At 41.0% G+C, this 18,240-nt stretch overlaps 1 protein-coding gene across 2 annotated transcripts in view; it reads right to left on the reverse strand.

Annotated features, from left to right (window-relative positions):
• The window catches only part of FANCI (FA complementation group I), an 82,121-nt gene extending 66,740 nt beyond the window's left edge, over window positions 1-15,381 (reverse strand). The window contains exons 1-3 of one of the 2 annotated variants that reach the window (XM_050797625.1): window positions 15,305-15,381; window positions 11,578-11,680; window positions 175-247 (exon numbers count right to left, since the gene is read on the reverse strand). In XM_050797625.1, coding sequence (XP_050653582.1) covers window positions 175-247; window positions 11,578-11,661 — 157 coding nt within the window. In that variant the 5' untranslated portion in view covers window positions 11,662-11,680; window positions 15,305-15,381. Of the gene's footprint in view, window positions 1-174; window positions 248-11,577; window positions 11,681-14,692; window positions 15,204-15,304 lie in introns of those variants that run through there. The other variant, XM_050797626.1, reaches the window with a different exon arrangement.
• Between the last annotated feature and the right edge of the window lie 2,859 nt (window positions 15,382-18,240).

The raw sequence follows: 18,240 nt of genomic DNA on the forward strand, positions 1-18,240 counted from the left end.
GTAAAATTATTTAAGTCCACTAGACAGGAAACTGCTGCTGTAGTTGATTCTGCAGAAGCCTCAAAACATGGAAAATGTTCCAGTGGGGCTTCAAACAGTAAGAAAAGTACCAAAACTAAACAAATCTACCAATGAATGTAGGAGATAGACAGAAGTTACATTAATTATTATTACCTTTGAAGATGGCTCTCAGGAGTGCTCCAGCAACTTTTCCTTTCACTGCTTGATTCTGAAGGAGATTAGTCAACTGCAAAGAAAGAAAAAGCTACAAGTCTCTGGCAACAGTCTTTTACCCCAATGACCTAAACACTCCATATGAAAAAGTACTCCTGTCAGGTTCAGATCATTCAGAGACGCCAAGTATTACAAACACCATAATTTTTAGACAGAGGAGGGTATATCTTAATATGATCCTGGACTGTCAAGACTAAAATCTATTCATACTCATTCTATAAACATTTATGGAGCACTCAGCACTAAGCTGGGAACATACATTCATCCAACAAGTACTTTGTGAGCATGTTATTTTCCTTAGGCATGTTATAAAGATGAACAAGACAGACACAGTAATTTGACTCAGAGTTTATAATAGAGCAGGAGGGGAAAGGATGGCAGAAAAAAAATTGTAAAAGAACCAAATAAGAGGCTGAGATAGAAAATAAGTGAGGAAAGGAAGGAAACTTCATTTAGGGTAGTAAGGGGAAGCTTCTCTGAAGTAGGTGACATTTAAGTAGAGACCTGGAGGACAAGAAGGAGCTAATTATTCAAAGGAGTTAGAGAAGGATATTCCAGAGAGAAGTATGATCATGTGCAATGGCCAAGAAGAAGCAAAGAGCTTGGCATATTTGAGGCCAAAGTCTTGTTAAAAAAAAAAAAAAAAAATTCAATATGGCTGGAGAATAATAAAGAAAAGAATAGATGAGTTTGAAGAGAGACAGGAAAGGACCAGATTATGAAGAATCTTACAGGCCATGGTAGAAGTTTAGCTTTTGTCTATGCAACAGAAGTTACTAAAGAGAAAAGAAGGAAGTGAGATGATATTTTCAAAAATCATCCTTGCTCCTTGTGTGGAGAATGAGTTATGGGGGTTTAAGAGTGAAATGGGGATACCTGTTAGTAGACTGCTGCTATGTTTAAGAGAGAGATGACAGTGGCCTAAACCAAAGTAATAGAGGTGTTATAAATTGAATTGTGTCCTCCCCACATCCCCAAATTTCATATGTTGAAGTTCTAACTCCCAGTACTTCAGAATGTGACCTTATTTGGAAATTGGGTTCTTGTAGGTGTGATCAGTTGATGTCATTAGGATGGGTCCTACTCCAATGACTGATGCCCTTATAAAAAGGGGAACTCTGGACACAGAAACACAAACAGGGGGAATGCCAAGTGAAGATGAAAGCAGAGATCAGGTGATACAAGCCAAGGAATGCCAAAGGTTGCCACCAAACCACCAGAAGCTAGGCAAGAGACACAGAACAAATTCTCATAGCCCTCAAAAGGAACCAACCCTGACAACACTTTATCTTGGACTTCTAGTCTCCAGAACTGTGAAACATTACATTGCTGCTATTTAAGCTACCCAATTTGTGGTACTTTGTAACAGCAGCCCTAGCACACTAATACAGAAAATGAAGAAAAGTGGATAGATCCAAGAATATTTGAGAACTAAGAATAGAAATTCCTTAGTTTGGAAGTGAAGTAGGGGGTGGTGATGAAGGAAGAAATCAAGGAGGACTCCAGCTAGCTGGGTGAATAGTGGCACCATCCGTTTACGTGGTGAAAATCTGGGATTAAGGAAGCATCTAAATCACCCTGAGAGTTTACTAAAACAAATTTCCAGGTTCTACTCGCAGTTTATGATTCAGGTCTGCTGTGAGGCTCAGAAGCACTATTCTGAGATACCCAAGTAGAAGTGCCAAGTAGATGACAATGAAATATGCCAAAGTGGAGCATCAATGGAAACAGATGAGACCATCCAGGAAAGAATATAAAGAGAAGAGAAACACCAAGAGTCAGTCGTTAAAAAGAGAAGCAGCTGCCAGCAAACACAAAGGTCAAAAACACTGGAGGATAATCTAGGGAGAGAAGTGTCACAGAAACCAAGACTAATAAAACAATAAACTATCTCTTCCACAAGTACATGAAGCTGGTGTTTCCAGCTGGAGTCCATCTCTGACTACTCTTGCCTGTACCTTCCAACAGAGTACTTGATCCTTGACATAACCCTTAGAGCAGCAGTTCTCAACCAGTGATTTCTGTTCCCCAGGGGACACTATACAATGTCTAGAAACATTTCTGGTTGTCACAGCCAGAAGGGTGCTGTTGGAATCTAGTGGGTAGAGGTAAGGGATGCTATCATTCTGCAGTGCACTGGACAGCCCACAACAAAGATTTATCCAAGCCAAAACGTGAGCACTACCAAGGCTGAGAAGCTGTTGACTCTTTTTGAAATAGTTCAGTTTCAACAGAAAGCAGTGTGGCATAGAAGGCGGGGGGAGAAAAGCTGGATCCAGAATCAGAAGCCCTGTATGTAAATCCTAGCTATACCATTTACTAGCTATATAACCTCAGGCAAGTTATTTTATGTCATGTGTGTCCATTTCTCCACCTCAAAGGACTGAGATAAAGGGTAGAAGAATTTGCACGGAGCCTAACACACCACAAGTACTCAACGAATGTTAATTTTCTTCTATTGTCTCTGTCCTCTACTCCTCTTCCTCCTTCCACTTATGTGATCTCAGTCTTCCTTTTGACCATGTTCAGTTATGCTTTTCACTACCTTTTAAAGCTCAGAAATAGAGCAAGTAAGATTTAAGTATCCCTGTTATCTCAGAAGGCTTTAAAATTTTTAATTGGCAGACTGGAACTACCAAGTTAACAGTACAATCCAAATAAATTTTAGTTTTTTTAAAAAAATAGAACATTCTTCATTTTGTGTTGTCTGATGTTTCCTTGTGGCTAGATTGAGTTTGTGCGGTCTCACAAGAACACAGGTGATATCATGTCATTCTGGGAGTATCACATCAGGAAGCACATGATGTCCATCTGTCCCTCATTGGTGATATTAATTCTGATCCCACTTTATAATTACTTCCCCCACCCTGTCCCTTTGCCACCAGTAAGCAATTTATAGGGAGACACTTTAAGACCATGCAAATATCTTGCTCCTCATCTAATTTTCTCCCTGTAAAATGGAAAAGCCCAGCAGAAACCACTGTTACCAAGTTATCAGTCAGTATCACCAGGAATGACACTGACATCAAGAGCTCAGTGATTTGATACACTAAAAAGGGCATGGTACCATTTCTGTGGTCCTTATGCCAGGCATACATAACCTTGGTCCAATCATGAGACAACACCAAACAGGCCCTAATTGAGACACATTCAGCAAAACAACTAATCAATACTCCTCAAGACTATCATGATCAACAGAGATAAGGAAAGACTGAGAACTGTTGCAGAATGCAGGCTATCAGGGGGAAGTGACAAGTAAGAGCGATGTAGGATGCTGAATGGGATCCTGGAACATAAAGAGAACATTAGTGAAATAATTACTGGGGAGAATTGGAATAAGGTTCTTAGCTTCACTAATTGTATCATATCAATGTTTTTCAAGTCCCCCTGGATTTAGCATTCATTGGTATTTCTTGCCTGGTTCAATCTTTACCATGACAATTGCAAAGTAATGATTTTCCAACTCCTGCACTGTAAGTAAGAGAACTCCTTTCTACCCATGTATTCATTTACTTACTTTACTTACCTTACTTACTTAGAGACGGAGTCTTCTTTGTCGCCCTGGCTGGACTGCAGTGGCACAATCATAGCTCACTATAACTTCAAACTCCTGGGCTCAAGCAATTCTCCTGCCTCAGCACCCCTCCAGTTAGCTAGGAATACAAGCAAGTGCCAATATGCCATGCTAATTTTTTAAATTATTTGTTTGCAGAGGTGGGGTCTCACTATGTTGTCCAATCTGGTCTCAAACTCCTGGACTCAAGTGATCCTCTTCTTGAACTCCCAAAGTGATTTACTTATTAATTATTAGTATGAACTTATACATCTCTGTAATTTTCAATGGTTCATTACTGAACTTAATTATTTTGATGCTCAAATAGTCCCAGATTTGGCCAAAGGAAAACCCTTCAAGCTGGCTCTTGTGTCTTTGTGACATGCCCCCATTGTCTTTTTTGAGCACTTCTTTACTTTCTGGTATAGAAAGATGTTCCAGGTTAATCTTGTATCCATCCTGCCCACCCATAAACTCAGCCATTTCTCTGAAGAGCCCTGGTTCCCTTGAGTGGGGAATGGTTATGAAACAGCAAAGATCTAGGTGATGGGTTTATTTGTTGTTACCATGGCATCTTTTTAAAATTTATTATTTTTCTTTTATAGAGACAGGATTTGATCATGTTGCCCAAACTGGTATTGAACTCCTGGGACTCAAGTGATCCACCGATTCAGTTTCCCAAAGTGTTGGGATTACAGGTGTGAGCCACCACATGGAGCAACTATGGCATCTTTGCTTCATGGTTCTTTCAGTGGAGAGAGCAAGGAAATGTATGCATGTTTATACACATAAAAATATACATGTGGCCAGGCGTGGTGGCTCACACCTGTAATCCCAGCACTTTGGGAGGCCAAGGCGGGCAGATCACAAGGTCAGGAGATCCAGACCATCCTGGCTAACAAGGTGAAAACTCGTCTCTACGAAAAAAAATACAAAAAAAATTAGCTGGGCGTGGTGGCATGTGCCTGTAGTCCCAGCTACTCGGGAGGCTGAGGCAGGAGGATCACCTGAACCCAGGAAGCAGAGGTTGCAGTGAGCCGAGATTGCACCACTGCACTCCAGCCTGGGCGACAGAGTGAGACTCCGTCTCAAAAAAAAAAAAAGAAAAATACATGTACACATACATATATCTGAGAAAGCCTAAGTTCACAAGTTCACACCAGTACCTCTATTTCTTTTTTTTTTTTTTTTTTGAGATGGAGTCTTGCTCTGTCGCCCAGGCTGGAGTGCAGTGGCGCAATCTCGGCTCACTGCAAGCCCCACCCCCGGGGTTCACGCCATTCTCCTGCCCCAGCCTCCGGTGTAGTTGGGACTACAGGCGCCCGCCACCACGCCCAGCTAATTTTTTTTTTGTATTTTTAGTAGAGGCGGGGTTTCACCGTGTTAGCCAGGATGGTCTCGATCTCCTGACCTCGTGATCCGCCCGCCTCGGCCTCCCAAAGTGCTGGGATTACAGGCGTGAGCCACTGCGCCCGGCCCAGTACCTCTATTTTTAATCTGTCTCCACAGGATTCTTTCTTGCCTTCCTACATTTCATAATTGCATGTCCCTTTACCAGTGAAAGAACACTGACTCTGAATATCAACATGTTTATTACATCTAAAATAGTTTCAAAATTGCTTCACCAGTACCACTACAATAAACAATCCTACTAAAGAGTTCAAGGTTTATTTGTATTTTTCCCCACCACTCCCATACCCAGACTGTGGGTAGATAATAAAATACTTAGAATAGTTCTTTCTCCCCTCCCCACCTTCAGTATGGTGAAAGTATTCTTTGTTTCTTTTTTTTGTAATGATACCCAGACATATGTATGTTTTCTCTTCTTCTTCATATGAAAGGGAGAATACTACACATTTTGCACATTTCCTAGAAGTGAGATGACTGGGTTGAGGGAAAATGTATATGCAGTTTTGCTGGGTATTACCAAATTCTAACCATGGTCATACCATTTTTCATTCCTACCAGCAATGAATGAGTACCTGTTTCCCCCAAATGGCTCAATCGGACAAGAAATAGTATCTTTTTAATTTACATTTCTCTTATTATGAGTGAAGTTGAGCATATTTTCTTATGTTTAAGGCCATTTTTTACATATCTTTTAGTGATTATTCTCATGTTTTTTGCCTTTTTTAAATATAATTTTTTTATCTCCCCTCAAGTTATTTATGAATTAGGTATATTAATCCTTTATCTGTGATATGTTTACAAATATTTTTTCCCAGTTTGCCATTTGTCTTTTGACTCTGCTTATGGTATTTCTGGCCACACAAACTTTTTAACTTTTATGTCGACAAACTTATCTTTTATTGCATCTATATGTTGTACAATAGTTAGACAGCTTTTCACTGCACTGAGCTTAAAGAGAAATTCATCCATGTTTTCTTCTGACATATACTTAGTTTTTTATTTATTTTTTTAAGAGACAGAGTCTCACTGTCACCCCTGCGAAGTGCAGTGGCACAGTTATATCATAGCTCACTGTAATCTCAACCTCCTGGCTCAAGCGATCTTCCCACCTCAGCCTCCCAAAGTGCTGGGATTACAGGGATAAGCCCCTGTGCCCAGCCCTAACATTTATTTACATTTGTTTTTTACATTTACATTTCTGATTCATTTGGAGCTTACTCTTGAATATGAGAAACATCTAATCTTATCTATTTTTTCCAAATGTCCACCCAGTTGTTCCAATACCATTTGTCAAAGACTATATTTCACTGTTTTAAGATGTAATTATATTCTAGATTTTACTTGTAGTTGGGTCTATTTTGAGACTTTCCACTCTTATGCATTACCTATTCTATTCTTTGTATCCTATTCCGTTTCTGTTCATCTACTCACGTACCAGTACCGCACTCTTATTTATAAAAGTTTTTGTGGTGTTTAGTCTCCGCTAGGGTTAATCCTCCCTCAGAGCTCTTTTCAGTTTTTCCCTAACTATTCCTGTGTGTACAATCTGCTATATGAATTTTACAGTCAGCTTATCTAGTTAAATAAAATAGCTCAATGGAATTTTTATTGGTATTAAATTGATAAATTAACTTGGGGAGAATCGACATTTTCATGATGCTGAGACTCCCCAATCAAGAACAGGGGATATCTTCCTAGTTTTCTACTTTTGTCCTTTAGAAGTGTTTCATAGTTTTTTTCACATGGGTTTTGGACATTTCTCAGGTTTATCCCTATTTTTTGTTGCTATTGTAAATGGGGCTTTCTCATTTACTGTATCCTTTTTTTTTTTTTTTTTTTTGAGACGGAGTCTCACTCTGTCACCCAGGCTGGAGTACAGTGGCGTGATCTCAGCTCACTGCAACCTCTGCCTCCCGGGTTCAAGCAAGTCTCCTGCCTCAGCCTCCCAAATAGCTGAGACTACAGGCATGCACCACCGTGCCCAGCTAATTTTTGTATTTTTAGTAGAGAAGGGGTTTCACCATGTTGGCCAGGCGGGTTTAGAACTCCTGACCTCAGGTGATCTGCCTGCCTCGGCCTCCCAAAGTGCTGGGATTACAGGCATGAGCCACCCTGCCTGGCCAACTGTTTTCCAACTTTATCTTCTGACTATTATGTATGAATGCTACTGATTTTTGCATATTAATTTTATATTCTGATACCTTGATGAATTCTATTTATAGATGGTTTTATCACAGATTCTCCAGGGTTTTCCAGGTATACTATCATGCCGTCTACAAAGAGAGATGTTTTACATTTTATTTTTCTTTTCTTTCCTTCTTTTCCTTTTTTTTTTTTTTTTTTAGATGGAATCTCACTTTGCCCAGGCTGAAGTGCAATGGTGCAATCTGGGCTCACTGCAACTTCCACCTCCCAGGTTCAAGTGATTCTTCTGCTTCAGTTTCCCGAGTAGCTGGGAATACAGGCATGCAGCACCATGCCCAGCTAATTTTTGTATTTTTAGTAGAGAAGGGGTTTCACCATGTTGGCCAGGCTGGTTTAGAACTCCTGACCTCAGGTGATCTGCCCACGTTGGCCTCCCAAAGCACTGTGATTATGGGTGTGAGCCACCACGTTCAGCCTTTATGTTTCTATTATCATGCCTGTGATTGTTTTCTCTAGGTTAACTGCATAGGCTAGCCAACCAGAACATTTACACAGTAGCGGAGACAGCAGGCATCATTGCTTTGTTCCCGGCCTTAGAGGAAATGCCTCTATGGTTTCCCACTAAGATGCTGACTCTAGAATTTAGATGTATACATTTTATGATGTAAAGGAAACAGCCACCTATTCTGATTTTCTCAAGTTTTTATTAGGAATGAGTGTTGAATTTTGTCGAAGGCTTTCTGTGATCCATGAAGATAATCATATAATCTTTATAGTAATATACTTTCAAATATTGAACCAACCTTGTATTCCTGCTATTAAATCCCACTTGATCATGGTGTATTTTTTAAAATGTGGTGTTGCAATCTGTCCCTTAATATTTAAGACTTTTATATCAATATTCATAAGTGATATTAGTCTATAACCTCTTTTTTCCATGCTATCTTTATGAGGTTTAGGGTTATACCTGATAAAGACAGCATAAAAAATCAATGTTATATTTGTTTAATTCAATGTCATACTTGCTTCATTCAAAGTACTTGGAAGTTTTCCTTTATTGTTTATGCTCTGAAACAATTTATGTAGCATTAGGACTATCTACCTGATCTTTAAAGGTTTGACAGAAGTTTCCTGTCAAACTATCTGGGCCTGGTGTTTTTATATGAAGTAGTTCCTTCGTAACTTTCTCTTTTCTTCTATGGAAACTGGTCTGTTTAAGTTTTCCATCTCAAATTGGCTCAATTTTATTAAACTGTATGTGCCTAAGAAATTACCCATTTCCTCTAGGTTTTCAAATTTATTTGCACAGAAATGTACTGTAGTCTCATAGTATTTTTTGAGATTTTCTCTGTATTAACAGTGTTTCTCCCTTGTCATTTCTCATTTTGTGCATGTTTTTACTCCACTGTTTTATTATATTAATTAATGGTGTTTTTTTCCCCCAAAGAACCAAGATTTTGATTAATTTGATCCACTATTTTTCTCTTCTCTACTTTATTAATTTCCACTTTTATCTTTAGTAGTTTCTTTGTGTTTTTTGTTATTGTTTACTTTCTTTTTTCTAGGTTTTTGAGTTGGGAATTTGTTTATTTCATTTGTATTGATTTCATTATTTCATTTGTTAAACACTGTTGTTTTTAACATTATTCCATGGATTTTAACATATAGTATTTTTGTTATCTGTAATTATTCTTCAAAAATCCTGTAATTTCTGTTTGTATCTCTTCATCCAAGAGTTATTCAGAAGGCATTTTAATTTCCAGGTAAAAGTGTCTTTTGTTTTTTGACTTTTAGTTTCAGTTTTCATTTCCAGTTTTATTGCATTGAGATCACAGAGAATAGTTTGTAGTAATTCTACCTTATGGGACCTACCCATGTTTTCTTTGTGCTCTAGTATATGACACATGATTAATTTTTATGAACATCCTGTGTGTTTAAGAAGAAAATATATTATCAAAGTTCTCTGCGTATATTTCAAATATTCTTTATATTTTCCACCTTTTTACAATCTCTGATTTAGTTATCCTCAGCTCTGTATTCCGCTTTACTAATTTTCTCTTTAGCAATGTTTCATCTACTGTTAAACCATCTACTGAGGTTTTCGTTTCAAGAAGTTTTCCTTGATCGTTTTCTAAATCCATCCCTTATTTTGTGGGTTCTATTCCTTCATTTACATCTTCAAATATGTTAAATACTAAGTCAGGCAGAGTGGCTCACATGTGTAATTCCAGCACTGTAGGAGGCTGAGGTGGGTGGATTACTTGAGCTCAGGAGTTCAAGACCAGCCTGGAAAGCATGGCGAAACCCCATCTCTGCTAAAAATACAAAAATTAGTCGGACATGGTGGCACATGCCCGTACTCCCAGCTATTCAGGAGGCTGAGGTGGGAGGATCGCTTGAGTCCAGGAGGTTGAGGCTGCAGTTTGCCGAGATCGCCCCACTGCACTCCAGCCTGGGCAAGAGTGAGATCCTGTCTCTAAATAAAAAAATAAAGTTAAATACTGTATTAAGTATTTGTGTTAAATATTTAAAGTTTTTTTTCAGATTGCTCTAAATCCTTGAATATGAATTTTCCCATTTCTGGTCCTGTGGGAGTCTTTCTTGCCACAGGACTTCTTTATGTGTTTTATAATTTTTTTACTCGAGTTCATCTTCTGTGGATCATTTTATCGAATGAACTGCATGCATATATTACTGACATGCTTAACAAATTTGTAGAGGATAAAAAGGTGATTAATATGGTTAATAGAATCATACAAAATGACTTTGATGGAATAAAACAAGATGAATCTAAAAAAGATGACAGTTAGCAGACATAAAGTTTGTTGTTTTAAGAAACCTGGTCTCATTATGTTGCCTAAGCTGATCTCAAATCCTGGCCTGAAGGAATCCTCCCAAAGTGCTGGGATTACAGGTGTAAGCCACCATGCCTGGCCCATATATCATTTTTAACATGGGTTCTAAAAGGACTTCAGAGATAAAGGAAACTTAGCTTAATATCAACATATACAAAAATAAGGCCGGGCATGGTGGCTCACACCTATAATCCCAGCACTCTGGGAGGCTGAGGCAGGCGGATCACCTGAGGTCAGGAGTTCAAGACCAGCCTGGCCATGGTGAAACCGTCTCTACTAAAAATACAAAAATAAATAAATAAATAATAAATATAAGAGCAATGAGACTACAATATAATGTTGCTGCTAAAAAGCTGATTTTGCATTAATGGAAAAATGAGGGAAATATTAGCATTACTCTATCCTAGACTCAGAATACAACTGGAACACTGTCTTCAATTTGACAGTGTTCATGCCTTCAATTTGAGGCATGAAACTTTAAATAAATAATTTAAATGCTGGTTTCAATGAATCTTGTCTATAGAATGATTCAAGTTACAACTCATGCAACAAGCCATCTCAAAAAATAGCTATAAAGGCAGTCTTCAATAATTTCAAAGAAAAAAAAAAATCAAAGAGCAACCCTACATCAATTCCTAGTATGTCAGATAACACAGACTGAGATGCACCTTGCTTCAATAACTACGACACTAACACATAAAAATTCCCTTAAAAACATAATACTCATCAACTGACAAAGAAAAAAACCCCATGATACTCAATGTCTTTACTTGTTTATACATATACCTTGAAGAGGGATTCTCTTCTAGGCAGGGACCTGGATAGGATGAGATCATTTATTATGGAAAAAGGAGCAGTATATCAGCTGAGAAAGAACTTTAGGAAGAATAAACAGCCTAACATATAAGGCAATTACTATCCCATTTTATAATCCTACACTTACAGTGAAAACAGAGGCCCTAATTTTTACTAATAATCTCAAAATATTTTGCTGCTTATAAACTTAAGGAAAAATACAGAGAAGCATCAAAATGCAAAACTAATGTCTCAATAACTATAGTCTGGATATTATCTTCAAATAGGATGGTTCTAAGGACGATAAAAGTATACTAATTTGCTTTTATAAATACAGTTGTAAAAGCATCCTATTCTTAGGCTATTTCAGGTTTAAATTTGGTCACAAATGCCCTCAAGTTGTCTATTTCTCTCATTCCTTCACCCCAATTTCTTTACCTCTATAAATTACTATTAAATAAATCCTTGTCTCCTACGGTGAATGGGGAGTAGATGAAGAAGCAGCATTTTTCTTTCTCACATGTCCTTTGAATGTGTCATCACGCCTGACACTTATTTTAGCAGAACATGCTTCCTAATACTCACATCATCTTCTCTCAGGGTTTGAAGAAATTCTTGCAGTTTGTCTGCTGTTTTTTCTGCTGCTAGAGATAAAATCTTCTGGTCCATTGTTGCTCATATCACAGAACTATAAGGGAAAAACATCAGAGGTTTTTTTTCTGCTGCTAGAGATAAAATCTTCTGGTCCATTGTTGCTCATATCACAGAACTATAAGGAAAAAGCATCAGAGGTGGGTGAAGATTCCAGAAATGAACAAACTTGATTTTTTTTCCTTCCCTGTTAACTGAATATTTCATACCTATTATGCAATGGGTGCTCAACAAACTTAGGACTAACTATCTTTGAGTAGGTGATTGTTTTTTTTCTTCTTCTTCTTAAGTTCAGTGGCGAGATGATTCTTAAGCTAACCAAAATAATCTTGAAAATTCCCTGGAATTGCCTTATTAGGAACCTATATTCTAATCAAGTGGTTTCATAATTTTTGCCCACACTTGTTATCATCTGCTCACCATGCTACCTAGAACAAAGCCTCCACTTAACAGCATATCAAGTATGTAATACATTATATATTATCATAAGCATGTAATAAAGTATTTGACAAATAAATGAACCAATAGCACTATAAATGCTATGTGCCAATTAAATGGTATAAAATCAAGTGAGAAGGAGAGCCCAAGAGTGTGAGGCTGCAGTGAGCTATGATCATGCCACTGTACTCCAGCCTAGGCAACAAGTTAAGACCCTGCCTCAAAAAAACAACAAAAAAAAGAGGCGGGGCACGGTGGTTTACGCCTGTAATCCCAGCACTTTGGGAGGCTGAGGTAGGCAGATCACTAGGTCAGGAGATTGAGACCATCCTGGCTAACACGGTGAAACCCTGTCTCTACTAAAAACATACAAAAAATTAGCCGATGTGGTGGGAGGCGCCTGTAGTCCCAGCTACTTGGGAGGCTGAGGCAGGAGAACGGCGTGAACCTGGGAGGCGCAGCTTGCAGTGAGCCGAGATCGCGCCACTGCACTCCAGCCTGGGTGACAGAGCGAGGCTCCGTCTAAAAAAAAAGAAAAAGAAAAAGAAAAAAAGAAAGAAAAGGTGAGAAGTTAACAAGGTAAAAGATGTAATTGTGTTCTTAAATGTCAAGGCTTCCCATCAGAGGAAAGCTTGAATTGGAACTTAGAGATTAAATTGAAATAGTCAAGACAACCAGGTTGTATACATTATTGAGAAGGGTATCATGAACAAAGGCATTCATATGGGAAATGAGAAATTTATTTGGGGAAAATGAGTAAAATGGCTGAGATAGACTCCAAGTAGGAAAATAATGAGTAGGAAGGCTGGAATGATAGGCTGCGAGTAAACAGGTTAAGGAATTTAGATTCTATTTCGTAAATCACTGAGAACCATTAAAAAATTCTGAGCAAAAGACAATCTCACAAGATTGCAAGTGTTTGAGGAAACAGAAACTAGCATCTTTGTGCAGATTAAAGTGGGGAGAAGGTAAGGAGAAACAGCAAATGCTAAGAGACCATTTGGAAGTTATTTTAGTGGAAATAATAAAGACCTGTACTAGGGTGGTGACTGGAGACTAGAAAAGATGGGATGAAATGGAGGCACATGAAGCAGATAGAATTCAGTGAGTAGCTATGAAAATAGAAGGGGGAAATACAGCCTAGTAGAAAGAAAATCTGTTCCTCTTCTTCCTCCTGTGTTTCCCGTCTCCATAAATGGTACCATCATCCACTCAGCTGCTCAAACCAGAAACCTGGGTAACATTCTTAACAACTTTGCCTTCATCCTTCACCACATCCATTCCAAGTCCTGTCAATGTTACCTACTAAAAATCTCCCAAATCTGTCTATTTTTCTCTATCTCCACTACTGACACATTACTCCAAACCCCCATCATCTCTCACCTGAACTACTGCAATCGTTTCCTAACTTGTCCCCTCTGTGCAGCCACTAAAGTGATGTTTTTGAAACACAAATCTGATTATCTGACTTATCTTCCCTCCATGCCATCCTCATCTTAAAGCTCTTCAGTGGCTTCCATTGCTTTCTTATCAGTCCCAAATCGTTAAGTAAGGATAAAATTAAGTCCTGCAAAGTCTGACCCATGCCTAACTCCCCTTCATCACTCTGCTCCAGCCATACAGAATTGCTTCCAGTCCTTTAAATCTCCAAGTTCTTTCCGCCACAGGCCCTTCCACATGCTTGCAGCTGGAACTTAAATAAATATTCCTCTTTCCATCCACTGCCCCGCAATCTTTTATTACTAATTCCTACAAATCCTTCAGATCTCAGCTGAATACACATCTCCACAAAAAGTCAATCTAGGCTGGGCGCAGTAGCTCACGCCTGTAATCTCAGCATTTTGGGAGGCCAAAGAGGGCGGATCACAAGGTCAAGAGATCAAGACCATCCTGGCCAACATGGTGAAACCCTGTCTCTACTAAAAATACAAAAAAATTAGCCGGGCGTGGTGACGCACACCTGTAGTCCCAGCTACTCGGGAGGCTGAGGCAGGAGAATCACTTGAACTCGGGAGGTGGAGGTTGCAGTGAGCCAAGATAGCGCCACTGCACTCCAGCCTGGCGACAGAGGGAGACGCCATCTCAAAGAAAAAAAAAATCTATCTATCTATCTCAGTCTAGGTTAAACGTTTCCGTAGTACATCCTCTCATGGCACCAGTAAACTCTCTTACATACTGTCACCAATTTTTAATATTACATGTGTGATTATCAGATTAACAAATGTTATCTCCCACTAGACTATAAGTCCCGTAAGGACAGGGACCGTAGCTGTTTTTATCACTGTATCTCCAGCACTTAACACAGTACCTAGCTCAAACTAGGTAACTAACAAATATTTGTTGAACAAATTATTGAACCCCTATAATAGGGAAGACACTGGGCCCAGCACTTTACGTTCATTAACATGACCTTCACAATACCACCTATTAAGTACGTGTAATATTAGCCCCATTTTAAATGAACAATTTTTGGGATTCAGAGATTAGGGAATTTTCCCCAAGATTAGAAGGCTAGCAAGTCGCATAGAGAGAAGTGAAACCCAAGTCTGTCCAGCTCCAGACTCCAAGATCTCATGCTTTGAACTACCGGATGCAAATAGGGCACACCAACCTAATAAGGTGTCCAGCCAGAAGGGACAGGCGGCTTCGGAGGGGAATACGTTTATATCAATCTAGGCACATTTGCTTAAATCATCCTAAAACCAGAGGTAAGACCACAGGCGGGTGGCTGTCAATTCCCTGAGCGCGAAGTAAATTTCTTGTCAAGAGACGCCGGAGAGCATCAGAGATCTGAAGTCAAGATCCGAGAATGGCAGAGCTCCGCCGGCGGGAAACGCTGCGGCCTTCCCTTCCGGGTTCTTCAGTTAACAAGCCGTGAACGCAAATACAGAAACTATAACACGAAGCAGCTGGTGATGGAGACCGTGACTGGACAACAAATGCAAAGCAAAGTTAAGGGAAATTTCTCAGAAGAGCTGAACCTCGACCAAGGGAGAAGAATTTAACCGGAGGGGCTCCCACTGAGGCACACCCCTAGGAGGGAACTGCGAAAGCTGAAGCAGGCAGCGCGAGACAGCGGAGAGCGTCTACTTTCCAGGCCACAGAACGCCAAGTCATTTCACGAGCCTCCTTTCCCCCACGGAACTGCTCCCTCCTAGGGTCCCAGTCCCACAGCCCGAGCCCGAGCAACTCGCGAGCCGCTCTACAGTCACCACGGCCTCACCTCCGCCACAAACTTCCAAAAAGCCCGCTCAACCCAGCGCCGCCACACTTCCGTTACCCGTAACAACAAGTTCCGCCCTCGCGGCTCACTTCCGCCGTCCAAGTACCCGCGGGCGGGGTGTAAGATGAAGACTCAAGGGGTGCCGGGAAGCGTGCGGAGTTCTAGAATGTCCCCGCTCACAGTCGGAGGGGGGCGCTGCCTGTCCGAACTAGCGCTCGGGACTGCCGATGAGCACGCGCTGTGGGACCTGAGCGTGCCCGGCGCGGTGTCCCGACAGGTTCAGCTTCCCTCGTGCCCTGTTGCGGGAATAGTCAGTGCGGGAGGGGACTCACAACTGGTGGCCCTGCAGGTCTTGGCATTGGAAAAGCCTGGAAGGCAGAGGCGGATTTCATACTCCACCTTGTGCCAAGAGACAGTAACCCCTCAGATGTAAGCCCCCTGTTACTAGGGGTCTTAATGGACTTTTGTGGGTTGTGGTTTTTGTTTGTTCTTTGTTTTGTTTTGTCTTGCGCTCCCCTTGCGTAACTCCAGCGTTTAGCGCGTAGCCTGGTAAAAGCAGCGAATATTTGTTAAATGAACAACTGACAGTAGAGCGAAGACCGACAGAGGGTGGGCCGAGATTCTGTTTTGGGTTGACGGATCACCTTGTGCAAAGGGTCTGAGAGCAACGAGCAAGCAAGAGAGCCCCTGGCCAGTTCAGAAGGCGAAGGTGCTGGGTGGGAGTGGGAAGGCAGGGGTTCCTAACTCCTTTTCACATTGGGGGCAGTGGGGAACCGCTGAAGGGGAAGGATATGACTATGTTCGCATTGTAGAATGCTATCTCCGGCAGGTGAGTACCGCAGAAACTGTTCAAAAGATGAGCCAGGTGGGGAGGACCGAAGGCAGGACCCCTTAGGAGACTAAGTTGTCCCAGAGATAGGTGGTGGTGGCCCAACCGCGGCAATGGGGACAGAAAGGAGTGGACTGCATGTGAAAGAGATTAGGAGGTAGAGATTTAGGAAGCCCAAATATCCGGATTTGAGGGGGTGTGGGAGTTGTTGAGGAATGTTCAGGTTTGAGTGACTGGGATTGGGGGGTGGGGAGTTAATCCTGCAGTTGACTAACACAGGGAGCACCGGAAAAGGATGATGGGGTGACGATGAACCCTTCAGATTTGAACTCACCAAATTTGAGGTGCCTGTGGGATGGCAAGTGAAGGAATGCTAAGATCAGGGAGCACTCAGTATGGAGCCTGACTCCACTCCCAGTGTGCGGGGGTAGAACGGGTCTACATGGCCAGTTATTGAAGAAACATAGCTGTTGGAGGAGAATGGTGCCTCTCAGCTGTCTAGACCTGCTCCTTGCTTGTGACCCTTCGGCATTTTTTTCCTTCTACATTTCTGTCCCAATACTGAGCTATGATGTTTAATTAACACGGCAGCTTGAGGTAGAAAATGATTCCTGAAAGGAATCCTTTACCTTGCCAAGGAAACAGATTACTTTGCCTCATCTCCCCACACAATCTCCCAGGCTACTTGTGGGATTCAGACGTGAATCTGTGGGTCTGGTTAGCTAGGACAGGCTCATTAGCCTTTCGGAGCCTCCACTGGCGTATCCCAGGCGTACTTACTGAATTGCTTGTGTGTCTACCCACTGGCATTGATGTTTCAGGGCTCTTGTCTCCCCTTGTTGCATGAATGTATCATCTGTGTTTTCCATTTGCATTAATAGGTGTTATATATGCAAAAGAAGAGAAGAACAGATTCATTCAGATGAACAACAATGGTTTTTCACCCTGGTGCAGGCTTCCTTAATTAAGGAGCAAATCTTATCCGTCTGTTTCATCAACTAGACACTATACACTGAGAAGCTAGTGATACACTGATTCTAGAAAATACAGCCAGTTAAAAACAGGTTTACAGTAATGGAACTAAATGTTCTTCAGACCTTGTCAATAGTACTTGTTTATCTAACAACATTATAGCTATTAATATTTATAGGAGTCCAGAGAAAAAGTACAAATGGAATCCCCTTACCACTCCCAACTCAGTCCTGCAGTGTGAGGTCTCAGGCTTCCTATGCCTGCATGTGGACACCCAGCCTGAAGATCCACACCATGACTCCCCCACAAAGCTGCCCTGTAGCTACCCTTTGGGTCTAGAGCTGTACATACTAGCAGGTCCACTCTAGGGAGGGTGGACCTAGGAAAAGGCCTCTCTGGGCCCTGGAAGCAAATTTGAGGATGGTTAAGTAGATACCTAGAGCATGATCTAAAGGAAGGTATGTGGGCACATCCTCTAGGTTCCTTAGACTCTGGGCAGAGGAGGACCAATAAGGCTCCCACCCAGCCCAAGAGCTCCAGTTGCTTGGGATCAAGGGCAGCACTGCTTGAGAGAATGATCAAGGTAACACATATAAAGAGCCAAACTTAGAAGCACATGAAAGTGTTACTTCCTTCCAGCAATCCCACTACTGGGTATATATCCAAAAGAATTGAAAGCAGGATCTCAAAGAGATATTTGTATATCTATGTTCATAATAGTACTATTTACAATAACCAAAAGGTAGAAACAACACAAATGTCCCTCATTGTATGAATGGGACATATGACCGGGTGCAGTGGCTCAAGCCTGTAATCCCAATACTTTGGGATACTGAGGCGGGCAGATCACGAGGTCAGGAGATTGAGACCATCCTAGCCAACATGGTGAAACCCCGTCTGTACTAAAAAAAAAAAAAATACAAAAAATTAGCTGGGTGTGGTCTCGCACGCCTGTAGTCTAAGTTACTCAGGAGGTTGAGGCAGGGGAATTGCTTGAACCCGGGAGGCGGAGGTTGCAGTGAGCTGAGATGACGCCAGTGCACTCCAGACTAGTGATACAGTGAGACTCCATCTCAAAAAAAAAAAAAAAATTGTGGGACATACATACTATGGAATATTATCCAGCTTTAAAAGG

This window comes from Macaca thibetana, chromosome 7 (genome assembly GCF_024542745.1).
Source record: "Macaca thibetana thibetana isolate TM-01 chromosome 7, ASM2454274v1, whole genome shotgun sequence".
NCBI lineage: Eukaryota > Metazoa > Chordata > Mammalia > Primates > Cercopithecidae > Macaca > Macaca thibetana.